The following is a 14,148-nucleotide window of genomic DNA, read 5'->3' as shown; positions in this document are numbered from 1 at the left end:
CCACTCTGGCCAAATAAAACTCAGTATTCCTAGCACCACCAGTTTAAGTGTAATCTGGAGATGGCTTGTGAAACTTTCAGCCTTTTGTGATGCAGGGACCCTCGCCCAGGCCCAAAGGCTTCCAGGGGAACTCAGCAAGTTAAAAATGGTTATATATTTAAGTTTTATATTTTTAGATATTTTATCAAGTCTATAGGGTATAGACTCATTGTATAGGGAACCCCAGCAGTACCTTCAAGGGCCCCTAGGTTTCTGTCGACCACCAAGTTATAAAACATGAATGCTGAAAGCAAGGATCTCACACTGAAATCCTGGAGGGCCAGCTTTGCTTTGCTTCCCATTCTCCCTCTTGGAAAAAACAACAACAAAAAAACAGGAGATCCTTTCAAGCACTTCCAGTCCTGAGGGGCTGCACTTTCAGAAGTTTTTTTAAAATTTCCTTTCAATAAGACGACAAATATGTTATCAGAATGTTCATAACAGAGCATTCTAATGCGGATGCAACGACTGGTAACTCAAAGCGATGTTCTAGAACACTGACTTTAGCAAAAAACATGAAATGCGGAATCAATGACTTAAATGAAGCCCTTACGTACAGGTGCAGGAGCGCATCAGAAACCAGCTGACAGTGCTCCTCCAGGATTTCAGTTTGAGATCCCTGCAGCAGTCTTGTTGAGATGCAACATTTCTTAGATCAGAAGGGAGTCTATTGTTAGTAAGGATTACATTACAATCACGTAGCAGGATGCAGATATTTCTGTGTTTCCCCGGTAATACGATAACGAATCCTCCTTAATAATGCTCATGTGGTCTATCTCTCTCTTGTTTACTTCAAAACAGTCAGAAACCTCATTTAAGGGTACTGTAAGGCCAAAATGTGTGAATGTCTGAATGCCCTGTGTGAATGTTTAGCCTGGGGTAGCACTTAAAGCCAAGGGCAGCCAATCCTGTACCAGATTAAGTCTTTCTCAGTGAGGCCCCTGAGTGTGTGATTCAACACTACATTGCTCTAATTGAGCCAGTTCTAAGATGGTGTCTTATTAAAATGCTAGTGATTTAAAGATGGAAACAGAAACAAAGCAGAGTTAGCGTCTGAACAAACAAGGGCCCTGAGTTTTGGTGTTTTGGTTGAAGTGTTGGGGAGAGGGGGTGCAGTGGGGCCCACTGCATGCAGGTCATGGGTGGCTCTGGTCTTCACAGTATCCTATGGAGATTTGGTGTAGGTCTTTTCACTACAAAACGTGGTCTAAAAATCACAATTTTATCATCAAGACTATGATCAATTATTATAATTGCATTGGATATTGATCTTGGCTGCTTTGGTAGTAGTTACGTAAGTAGTGTGTGACTGAACATGATACACTTGGTGAGTTTGAGAGGGGAGGAGGCTGTCTAGAACAGGCAGCAGTGCAGCTGTACCTGAGCGATAATCACAATTCCATCATATTGTATATCCAGCAGTTTAACCCTTTTTAAGGGATTTCTGGAAAGTTTTTATTTATTTTCTCAATGTTCTAGAATGCCATTGCTTTCAATTAGCAGTGGTGATTGTTACAGCAGCATTAGAATGTTAATTTAATCACATTATTTGTGACATTATGCCTTAAAAGCTTAAATGGGTACGACTGAATATAAAGGGGTTTCCTGTTTTTACAATAGCCACCATTAAGTTACTCAGGGCAGAATATTTAAGAGATTTCTCTAGTGTTCAAAGCCCATATATTCCAGCCTTTTAAAAGAACTGAGCACTGTTGGTTTAGTTCTACATCACCACTTTCACTGTGCGTCCTATACTTGTATAGTGGGGTGCAAACATTTGGGCACCCCTGGTTTACATGTCTGTTATAATGAATTTGTACATGATAAAAAGCAAACCTGAACTCTATATGGTACAGAGTTAAAAATGAAACCTTTCTGCAAATTGTAAAGCAAGATTGCCTTTACATTGCCTTACTGTTTATAAAAAAATAAAAAAATAAAAAAGGGCAAAAGTTTGGGAACCCTTTCCGATTATTCTTTGTTACTTTAAAAAAAAAAGGTTGATTACTAAGACCCAGACCCAGGTGATTTGTTTGCTAGGGCTTCAGGTGGGTATAATTCCAGGGCTGAACTTTTTATTCTGAACTAACTCCATGCCTTCTAATGTATCCAAATGCAGTGGCTGTTCTGTTTGGTTTTAACAACTGTGGGTTCCTCTAAACAGTTGAATGCATGAAAATGGTTAATTTCCAGCACAAAGGAAAAGGACACAAGAAACTCTCTCAATGTTTCCAACTACCTATTTCCACTGTCAGAAACATTATTACAAATTGGAAGACAAATGGAACAGTTGAAATCAAGGCAAGGTCTGGAGGACCAAGACAGATTTTTAGATAGAATGGCCCATGACCTGGTGAGAAATGCTCTGAAGATCCCACACATCACTGCAAAAGAGCTGCAAAAAAAGTAGTAGACACAGGTCTAGCTGTTCACAGGACAGGACAGGAATACAACATACTTTACACAACAAAGACCTCCGTGGCAGAGTTGCAAGAAAGAACGACCTCAACACAAAAAAAAGTGTCTGGAGTTTGCAAAAGAAGACATTGAAAAGCCTGAAGCCTTTTGGAACAATGTGCTTTGGACTGACGAAACCAAAATTGAACTTTTTGTTGAAAGCTAGGTTTGGAGAAAAAGGCTGAAGCCTTTGTAGAGGAGAACAAACACCTTGCCAACTGTGAAGCATGGAGGTGGATCCATTATGCTTTAGGGTTGTGTGGCAGCTGGGGGCACAGGAAATATTGTGTAAGTGACTCTTAGCTGGCTACAGGAGGTGTTTAGAAGCTGTTATAGTTATAGAGGAGTTACAAGGTACTAACTGACAGTTTTTCTTATTTTGAAATGGTAAAAAATTTAAATAAAAAGTAATCTTGCGTTACAATTTCAAGAAATGTGTTATGTTTAATGGTGTACCATTTAGAGGCCAGGTTCATTTCCATTCACTTGGATATTCATTGTAAAAGGATTTCTGACCACAGGTGCCCACATTTTGCGCACCACTTTATACTGTATGGTAGTCGTCTGTATACAGTCATAGTCAAGTAATTGTCAATGAATGTTATTTGTGCGTATCAATTGTGTTGTCTATTTATTATCACAAATAAGCTTGTTGAAATCAAAACAAATTAACAACATGTGTGCTTGCCTTTGAAAGTTAAATTAATTATTCATGTTCCACTAGCATGGTTTGACGAGAGAGGACACGATAAAATGATAGCGACTAATGTCTCCCATTACCCTCTATAGAATTGTCTTTAAACACCCTTAACAAATCTGTGCTGTGTAGTACATCTGCTTATTTTCACATTTCTTTATATATTTAATCATTTGGTACTGATGCATTGGCTAATCTAAATACCTATTTCAGCATATGCAGTCCAGCATGAACGCAGCTGGCCCACAATGTCCTGCAGATCAATACAAATTCACATGATGAATTAGCCAATGAGAGCTTCTGAGTAAGCATATCCCAGGCTTAGCCTATGACTGAGGAGCAAAACTGCGGCTGAATCCAATGATGATTGCATCCTAGCAGTGAGATTAAATTTAGCTCCAGATAAACATTAGAGCCCTACCGGAATGAATGAATCACTGTGAAGAGATATTTACACAGACCAAAAATACATACATACTGTCACATTTGTTATTTCATCATTATTTACCCTGGCCTACCTGGGAATTATTTATGGTCAGCAGTATATCTACCCATGGCCAGTGTACAACACACTCTGTGGTCTGCTGTATATCTACCCATGACATCTGTACAACACACTCTATGGTCTGCAGTATACCTACCCATGGTCTGTGTACAACACACTCTATGGTCTGCTGTATATCTACCCATGACATCTGTACAACACACTCTATGGTCTGCAGTATATCTACCCATGACATCTGTATAACACACTCTATGGTCAGCAGTATATCTACCCATGGTCTGTGTACAACACACTCTATGGTCTGCTGTATATCTACCCATGACATCTGTACAACACACTCTATGGTCTGCAGTATATCTACCCATGACATCTGTATAACACACTCTATGGTCAGCAGTATATCTACCCATGGTCTGTGTACAACACACTCTATGGTCTGCAGTATATCTACCCATGACATCTGTACAACACACTCTATGGTCAGCAGTATATCTACCCATGGTCTGTGTACAACACACTCTATGGTCTGCAGTATATCTACCCATGACATCTGTACAACACACTCTATGGTCTGCAGTATATCTACCCATGGTCTGTGTACAACACACTCTATGATCTGCAGTATATCTGCCCAAGACATCTGTACAACACACTCTATGGTCTGCAGTATACCTCACCTGCAATCCCCCATCCTCTTTGTACTGCAGGAAGGCGTTAGTGGTCCCCTTCTTAGCCAATCGGATCCTTGCGAGCCTGACTTTCTGAAAGATATAAGAGCAGTGAATTTAAAAGCCCCGCGTCAGCAGTTGTCCCAGCCTCAGAAGCCTCTGTGGAAATGAATAAGATCCCTGTTTCAGGAGACTGTGCCCCTGCCCTCTCTGCTGCAAATTACAGCGCAACCAAAACACAAAATGAAATGAGACAGGACAGAATATTGCATGCTCGTTCGCACATCGTATTTTTCCACATACATCACCTTCATCATCATCATCATCTTCGCAATGTTCTGGGACTGATTATGCGCTGTCATTTGCTTGGGCAACATTTCAAAGCAGTATCATGGGCAACATTTCAAAGCATACTGACTGTGCAGTATCATTTTATGATACTAAAAACAGCCATGTATTTGTCATCTCCATAGCAACACTAACATTATTATAACTTAGTATAAATTCAGTACTATGCCCTCATCACTTAAAAAATACTGTCCTTGGAAAAGCCATAATACCTTGCATTTAGAAGTGTCAAATGATTCTTGGACTAACAAATGAATAGTTTTATTACAGAATTTTACTGCAGTTTAATAAGAGTTTCGTTTCAGTAGCCTCATACTGTGGTGTGTGCTTTAAATTTCAAGTGTCAAAGAAAGGACGTCTCTGCGTCGGGCTGCCAGGGAATTCTCCTGCCACCTGCCCTTAAATGGGCGTGTTCCTTCCCTGGTCACCTGCCCTTAAATGGCCGTGTTTTTTCCCTGGTCCCCTGCCCTTAAATGGGCCTCTTCTTTCCCTGGTCACCTGCCCTTAAATGGGCGTGTTCCTTCCCTGGTCACCTGCCCTTAAATGGGCGTGTTCCTTCCCTGGTCACCTGCCCTTAAATGGATGTGTTCCTTCCCTGGTCACCTGTTCCTTCCCATGTCACCTGCCCTTAAATGGGTGTGTTCCTTCCCATGTCACCTGTTCCTTTCCTGGTCACCTGCCCTTAAATGGGTGTGTTCCTTCCCTGGTCACCTGTTCCTTTCCTGGTCACCTGCCCTTAAATGGGTGTGTTCCTTCCCTGGTCACCTGTTCCTTCCCTGGTCACCTGCCCTTAAATGGGTGTGTTCCTTCCCTGTTCACCTGTTCCTTCCCTGGTCACCTGCCCTTAAATGGGCGTGTTCCTTCCCTGGTCACCTGTTCCTTCCCTGGTCACCTGCCCTTAAATGGGCGTGTTCCTTCCCTGGTCACCTGTTCCTTCCCTGGTCACCTGCCCTTAAATGGGTGTGTTCCTTCCCTGTTCACCTGTTCCTTCCCTGGTCACCTGCCCTTAAATGGGCGTGTTCCTTCCCTGGTCACCTGTTCCTTCCCTGGTCACCTGCCCTTAAATGGGCGTGTTCCTTCCCTGGTCACCTGTTCCTTCCCTGGTCACCTGCCCTTAAATGGGCGTGTTCCTTCCCTGGTCACCTGCCCTTAAATGGGCGTGTTCCTTCCCTGTTCACCTGTTCCTTCCCTGGTCACCTGCCCTTAAATGGGCGTGTTCCTTCCCTGGTCACCTGCCCAGCAGTGTGCGTTCCCCCGGGCGTCCCGGCCCTTACCTGTTGCGCTCTCATCTTGTCGGCCCGCTGGTTCTGGTGGTAGATGCGGCTGAAGTTGGAGACGATGACGGGCACAGGGAGGGCGATCACCAGCACCCCGCTGAGGGAGCAGATTGAGCCGAAGATCTTTCCGGCGATGGTGTTGGGCACCATATCTCCATATCTGCCCGGGACAGAGACAAAGCTTCTATTAGCCTGGGCTGGAAAAGCACTCGTCATTCAGCCATTTTCCCTATTACTGCAGCAGTGAGGAACAGAGGCTCTAAGGCTTTAATGCATGGAAAAGCATTAGCATTTTAACATAATGGAGATTTTTGCCCCAGATTCAATCAGCATTTGTCCATAACTTTGACTGACAAATAACTGCTATTTATTCATTTTCTTTCACAAACGCAAAGTGATCACTGAGTTCAGTGTGTGTTTGTGTGTGTGTACATGTCATTTGTGTGTATATCTGATGAAACTGACAGCACATAAGAGGTAAATATCAAGCAAGCAGGGCTCAAATTTAACTTACAGGCTGAAGAAAACTTCCCTAGCATTAGTGTAATCGCCCTCACCCTCACTGTTTGTAGTCCTATTCTATCGTCCATGCTTACCTATTGCTCATAGTCCAGTGTTGTCAAGAATTTTTTTTTATTGGTCCAGGTCTTAGGCCATGCTACCAAATGAATACCAAATACAGCGTCTAGATATATGTCATTTAACCAATAAGACGACCGGTATTTAGTTATATTTAACCAATACAGAACCTCAGAATGTGTAGAAACACTCACACAAGCATGAGTGCACACACACACACACACACACACACACACATACTCACGCATGCACACACCAGTTACTCTCTCGCAGGCTAGGACAGGCTCATAAATCAGAGCAGTAAGCTGAAATGCAGTAAAGCGGAGGCCAGACTGCAGCGGGCAGGTGGAGTGCAAGCACAACTTCCAGTCCACCTGTCCACCTATAGCCCAAAAATCCCAAACTGACTGAGCAGGGTGAGGGGACAGGGGCACGGAGCTGGACTAGCCCAAATGACCGCGCTCAGTGCAATGACACCCACCAAAATAAAACAATTACACTGTTTAAAGTTGTTCGATACCTTCTCGCAATGGCATTTTTGTACCAATTTCAATTTGATATGTTTGCGTTCTAAAATTACTCCTCTATATGCTGCTTTCCACTGGTGGTGTCGGGTGCGACATAGCAACCACATATTGAAATATGATGATGCACACACAGGAACTCGCATGATGAATGCGGAAGGACAAACATCTCGAATCCAAAGTCTTTAACCCTTCTGTAGTCTTAACATTCTGTATACTCCGCTTGTCCAAAGGGTAAAAAATGACCCGCCTTCACTAAACACCTAAAATAAAGCAGCTTAATTGAATTTTAAACCCCAAATCTATTTTGCATGACGAAACAACCTGTCACTCATCACAAACTTTGTAATCAAATTTCAAGTTGAAAAAATATCATTTAGGGATTTATATCTGCTTTTAAACATAGCAGCATTTTTGGCCCTTAAGACAACACAAGGGTTAAACTGAGGTTTGTTGCTCAGTATTACTGTTGCTTGTCTTCTTTTGTGTGCTACAGTATCTTATAAGAAAAACGGCACTTGATGTGCTCCTATTAGCTATTTTTGTTTCAAATGGAACTCAAATGGAACTTTAGAATGGTATTTGGAGTGTGTAAACAAACTTGATTGACCAGTGACCACAGAATCCACAGTCGCTAAATTTAAACATTCCAGACTGACACTTTCAAAAGGCATCTCACAGGAATAGAACCAGAAAGCACACTAAATAAAATGATATGCACCTGGCAGCATAAACGTTTGCCAAAAAGCATAAAAGTGTCAAAAGTGGGTGAGCTGAGCGGCACAGGGAATTACAGATAAATGGAGTTCTGATGTAGTGTGTGTATTGCCAAAAGGCAATTTTGTGATTAATATGTAAATATTCAGTGAAACCGAAGAACAACTACACAATTATGTTCAGCAAAAAAAAAAAAGGTTTTTGGAGTGAAGACCGAGGCAGCGTTCATTTGGAAATAAAGCCTGACTTGCACTTCTTTAGGCAGCCTACAGTAACCTGTGAAACAGCAGTACGAAACAAGCGCGCTAGCGCTGAACCTCAGGTGAACCTGTCTCGTTCTCAGTTGTTTCTGAGCGGCTAAGATCGCACAATTCTCCCATAATCTTGTCCTGTAGGCCTCCATTGTTCCCCCTTTGAGCACCTGCAGAATTGTTTGCCAGTTATCTGGCTGTACTGAAAGAGATGAAGCCGGATGAAGGAGGGCTTTGTTCCGGGGCTTGCCCACACCCCGCTGTGTGCCTGTGCGCTGGGGGAGTGCTGAAAGAGCTGCAGGTGCGTTAGGGATACACCTGTGAAGTACAAACGCTTCACATCCACAACTCTCACAATATCGTGACATTGGAGGTGAATTTGTGTTCTTCAAGTGATCACATTTCCCGAATGTACCCTCAAGGTACAGTAACGTTCTCTTTGGGTACAAATGAGTACGTTTCCCCAAGAAAAAGAAAGGTACAAATTAGTTACATATTGCTGGCTAGGGGTACAGTATGGATTTATGCACCTATAAGGTCCTGCCCCAAACTCAAAAGTACACTTATGAGGCCATGACCCCACTCCAGTACATCAAACTAACACCGCCAGTACCCTGTAAACCTGAAGGGTCATCTGAGACGTGTAAACTGAGAGAGGCATGTCAGGTTAGGTAAACCCCTGCCATTGCCCTTGACCAAGGCGCTGGCCTCAGAACTGGAGTTGGTCCCCAGGCACTGCACTGTGGCAGCCCATTGCTCTTAAGTGACTCGGATGGGTTAAACGCAGAGGACAAATTACCCCACGGGGTTCAATAAAGTATATTCCATTCTATAAAGATCCTGAGCGAAGTGCAACTAGCATACAGCAGGGTCAATCGACTGCCTGTTAACGATCAGCATTAGCACTTGCTTGGATAGACTGAATGACCAAAAGCTGTATGTGAATACCAGTCCAGCCTAGTTCAAACAGACATTGGTTCACTCAAATTTTTGAACAAAAAATCCACATGCACACTGCTTGAACGTCATCCTGGACAGTTTCCTTGGTGATATAAAATATTAAATTACAGTATGGGTTTTCAACATGCTGTCGTCAAGACTTGATATACAGTACAATGACTCAATACTGATTTCGGAAATCATTTCATAATATAAAGCCTTTTTAAATACAACCCTATTTAACTAATGAGGGTCCCTGGATGCCTTTGAGCCTGGCTGGGGGTCCCTTGATCAACGCTGGTTGATCAAGGGACAGGTCTGGCCAATATGCCCCTTGACTGCTCAATTGACAAATGGCCCATTCCTGTAAATAAACATGGCATGGTTTATATTTTAAAATCATACTTTAAATTTGAGGTTTGAGGTTTACTTAATGAGTACCATTTAATTGTAAGACAAGAAAAGCGAAAATTGCAGAGCTAGTCTTGTCATAAGCACACAGCCTTGCTTGAAAGTATTCGCTGTTCCAAATAGCTCTGCTCAGTTTACAATACAATGTAAACAGGACTAGCGACAATTAATTTTGCCAAGGAGCTTAGAATGTAGCGCTCTCACTTGGATATAATACAGTTTCTGGAAATGGGAAGCTGTTATACACTGAAAGACTAGGTCTGCACAACAATCCCATTTCTCTAATATTCCCATTGTTAAACAGGAACACCCTGTATGAGATGCAGTCAAGCAGGAAAAATCCTACCTTCTTTGAATAACATTTCTGCACTTGAGATATTGATATTGAAGTTCAGACAATGCAATCTTCTTCTTATTTACACCTGGAATCGAGCTGGGGCTAAACCTGTTGTAAAACCAGCTAACTCTATCCAGAGTTGTTACGTGTAACATCAAACTGAATTCTGGCATTCGGCCAGAGTGAGAAACCTGCATACACTGCGACTGCACTCAAAGGCTGCGGTTTTCAAGAAAAAAAAAAAAAAACTAGACCACATATTACATCTGTCTACAGTGCCTCTGGTTGTTTGCTGTGATCAGCACTGGCAGTATTCTCCTTCCTCCCTTAAGTACCCAGACTGATGGAGGCAATGTAGATGCACATCTCTCTGACAAATGTCAGCGCAACACAACCCAACCCACCAGGAATCCAAACAAGCTAGTCTGGTTCACTGCTATTGTAAAAAGAGGGGGAATGCTGTCAACCCAATGTAGACGAGCTGGTTCACACAGGGAATCCATTGTATTTACGTTTTAAGCATCAGCATCATCACTGTCTGGTGATTGCCTGTACTTCAAGTGCAGCTTGGACCCTGTTATCTCATCTACCGACCGTAAGGCACAGGCATTCTGTTTTAATGCGCACACTTCATTAGCCATGAGCAGCGTCAGTGACACATCCCCACCCTTAGATCACTGCTGGTATAACCGTTCAATAATGATTTTAGATATCGTCCATGATGGCCACTTTGGTACTCCCTTTCACTTATACTGTATTATAGTTATCATTATTACCTTCTTCCACGGGAGGGGTACTGGTGTATGACGGTCACAGGCCAAAGCAGTTTCACAAATCACAGCTCACCAGAAGGCATTTTTGGTAAAGGTGATATTGGGGGAAAATTGGGGGTTAAACCCTCCCCCAATATTAATAACATGCCAAATACCACCCCTCATACCCGATACACACACACCCACACAATAATATAGCATATAATATTGTGTGATGATGAGTTATTTTATATAATACAGACTTGATGTTGTGATGTTGTGACACGGATTAGCAGTATTATCCTCTTAGAATTCATCAGAGATTATCCTTTCACAGCTGTTTCTTGGTCCTATGCATTTCAACACCTACACCCCACCCCCCTCCCCCAATACTCGCACTAGAGTTACACCTGCACATAGCAAGCAGACCTTCAAGCAGGAAGTCTGAACTGCATTCTGAGTGACTACGAAAGGCAATCCAGTTGACTGTGTTTGGCTATCGGGGGATACGTTTGTACAGGCGGTAAGAGAGCAGCTGATGGACCTTTTCTGAGACCGATAACGTTTTATTCAATACCTTTTCCAAACACTGCAGTAAAGTGGAGTAGAAACTACAGATTTGGTGCTTGAAATTGAGTGTCTTAGTTTTGATCTTCAACAGCATTCGTCTTCTGTAATTTTGGCCAAAGACCTGCCGTTTTCTGATCGAGCCAGTGCAGGTCTAAACAGAATAAAAATAACATGGGACGACATGGCTCAAGCCGTAAGAGCAGTCGTCTGGCAGTCGGAGGGTTGCCGGTTCGATCCCCGGGCTGTGTTGAAGTGTCCCTGAGCAAGACACTCTAATTCTAATAAACAATCTGTTAGGATTCCAGCAAGCTGCCTGACTCATTCCACACAGCTTATCACCAAATGTGTCTGTACTGTAGGTGTCTAATGAAAGCAAAACATTTCACATCAATAATTTCTTACATATACACTCAGCAAGCACTTTATTAGGTATTTATGACTTATTTTTTAGACTTATTAAGTCTTCCGCTGCTATCGCATATTCACTTATAGGTTTGACACGTTGTGTGTTCAGAGATGGACTTTTGCATACCACTGTTGTAATGCGCGGTCCAAACTTGCCTGGTAAGTCACTTAGATCACATTTCTTCCCCATTCTGACATTTGGTCTGAAAAACAGCTAAACCTCTTGACCATGTCTACATGCTTTTATACATTTAGTTGCTGCCACATGATTGGCTAATTAAATTATTTGTTCATACAAAAGACACATTGTATAAATAGAATCGCGACCATAAATAGGCTTAAATGAAGTGCATCTTGTAGGGAGTTTAAGCAAGTGAGCAGATAATTAAACAATCACCTTCACATTCGCCATGTCTCTGTAACATGAAGAGAATGAATCTTGGGCGTGTGGTGGATAATCAATGGCCATCGATCTGCTCCCCTTCAATGGGATCCACCTTGGCTCTACCTGGCTAAGTAGCAAAGCCAGACGGCTAATTTGTGACACAATCCATAGCCCCTAGAAGAACGATGAGCACTCTGATGGTCTACCCTACCCCGTGAGAAGGCAGTTTCTCTTCACTCCCACCGATCCTCTCCATGGAAAGCAGCCATCTTTGATCGAGTGATCGTGCCTTCTGACAGCAAAAAATCTGTTGTTTATGTGACAAGTCTATCTGTCTTTATCTAGGTGAATGATATATACAGCACCTTTAAACCACTGGCTGACAGACTTATTCTTGCTGGTTAGAGAAATGCTTAGCTTACATCTTCGACTAAAAGGGGCTGGAAGCTTTTACTGCGGTGTTTCAGATTTGGTGGTGTTGTACTAAAAGTTGCCAGCAAACTAATTGTGCATTCAACAGATATGTAACCAGTCAAGACCATGCTAATGATACCAAACAAATTAGATAAAGCACTTATTAATCTTACTAGTTTACCTTACCTACTTACTACTCAAATCCTCTTTCAAAATAAAGTATTTCACAAGGGGAAAAATGGCAGCCTGTTACATTGAGACCATGCAAAATTTTTGGTCCCTTTACCTGAAGATCAAGACATATTATCTAGTAATCCTGACATAACCAAAGTTGTTTTCTCATGATCATGACTTGATCATCACCTGATCTCGGCCTAACAAAGGTTCTTTCTCGTGATCGTAAGTTTTTTATTTTGTGATCGTAACATACTGTAACAAAATAAGTTCTCATGATCACGACATGTCTATCTTGTGAGCTCAACATAGAAAAAGTTGATCAGGAGAAAACCTCTACCACCTCAATGCAAAGTAATTGTGTGTAACAGATACCATCAATAATAGGCAATTTTAAGTTTCTACCTGAAAGTCAGTCTCTCTGGTTTCTACCTGAAAGTCAGTCTCTCTGGTTTCTACCTGAGTCAGGCATTGGTCGGATTAAACTTCCAATTTATTATAGGTTAAATAAAATGCACCCAAATGACACTGCTGCCTACACACAGAAATGCACATATTCTAATTGATCTAAAATATGGAAGGACAGATACCTCTGTTTTACAGAAAAGATTTTAACACCTTTATTTTAATTTTATGCAGGGCTGGATGATAGTAAACAAAGCCAGTGTTTCAAGCACTTTTGAATGTAACACATCAGTCAATCCGCAGGATTGAACACAGCAATATGAACATATGAACATACAGCAAATTGTTTTTGCAACAATGTGAAGGCACAGCGGGTGATGCTGAAATATACAGCTGAACGGGGAAGCTCTCATTAATTCCATGTGAAAAACGTGTCACCAGGGAATGGTAAATACTGGGTTTAAATACCACACGTGGCCACAATACAAGGGATCCCAATACAGTGTGAACTAATGTGTCTGACGGACAGGAGAGGGGAGAGGTACCAGGGAATACTGGAGGGGAGGGGGTTAGATTTATATTTTATTCACATTTAATTATACAGGGTAAGTTGACTAAGCATGCATGCACTTCTACAGCTTTGTCCTGTTAATGCCCCCCCATATTTGTTGTTTCATTTCATTTCAATTCAGTGTGCTGGAGTACAGAGCCAAAACAACAAACATAAACTGTGCCATTGTCCTAATACACTGCACTGCACTGCACTACGACACAGAAGTCTTGGTAACCACATGGGTTTCCGGCATTATCTGTTGCTAAACGTTGCATATTCACGGAGCCAAATAACCCTTACAATTTCCAAAAAGTCATTATGTAAATGGGTCTTCAGTATCTTAACTCTATTGCTAACTTTATGATTAGTTGAAGAAAAGAGAAAATAGTCAAAGTGCTGATTTCCGTACAGGCCCACGCCAGTGAAACACTTACCAAGCGCATAAACTTTCCCAGGCTGCAGGGAGGAAGTAATGGCCTACTAAAGGCTTGTAATTGGCTAAAGAGCTGACCTATCACTGTTGATGCTTCTTAAAGCAACACTAATTGTCTTTCAAATGATCAATGCCCTCCCTTCACAGGAGCCTGCAGGCCAGGGGAGGGGGGGCTCCGGGCCTCCAGGGACCGGTTCGTTTTACAGAGAACTTCAGGGAAGCTGAAAAATAAAGTTTATTTTTAAACACCACTTTACTGGATCAAAATCCAATGTTTACTCCCGACAAAATGCAGGCACAGTCTTCCT

The 14,148-nt window shown here is 42.1% G+C and overlaps 1 protein-coding gene across 3 annotated transcripts in view; it reads right to left on the bottom strand.

The window, feature by feature from the left end:
* The window catches only part of kcnd1 (potassium voltage-gated channel, Shal-related subfamily, member 1), a 73,664-nt gene that overhangs the window by 9,831 nt on the left and 49,685 nt on the right, over positions 1-14,148 (bottom strand). For 2 of the 3 annotated variants that reach the window (XM_061258251.1, XM_061258250.1), the window contains exons 2-3: positions 5,989-6,151; positions 4,376-4,459 (exon numbers count right to left, since the gene is read on the bottom strand). In XM_061258251.1, the coding sequence (XP_061114235.1) occupies positions 4,376-4,459; positions 5,989-6,151 (247 nt within the window). The remainder of the gene's footprint in view (positions 1-4,375; positions 4,460-5,988; positions 6,152-14,148) is intronic. The other variant, XM_061258252.1, reaches the window with a different exon arrangement.

Source organism: Conger conger, chromosome 10 (assembly GCF_963514075.1).
Source record: "Conger conger chromosome 10, fConCon1.1, whole genome shotgun sequence".
Classification (NCBI taxonomy): domain Eukaryota; kingdom Metazoa; phylum Chordata; class Actinopteri; order Anguilliformes; family Congridae; genus Conger; species Conger conger.
Note: the sequence above shows the minus strand (reverse complement) of the source record. Positions and strands in the feature narration are given on the sequence as shown.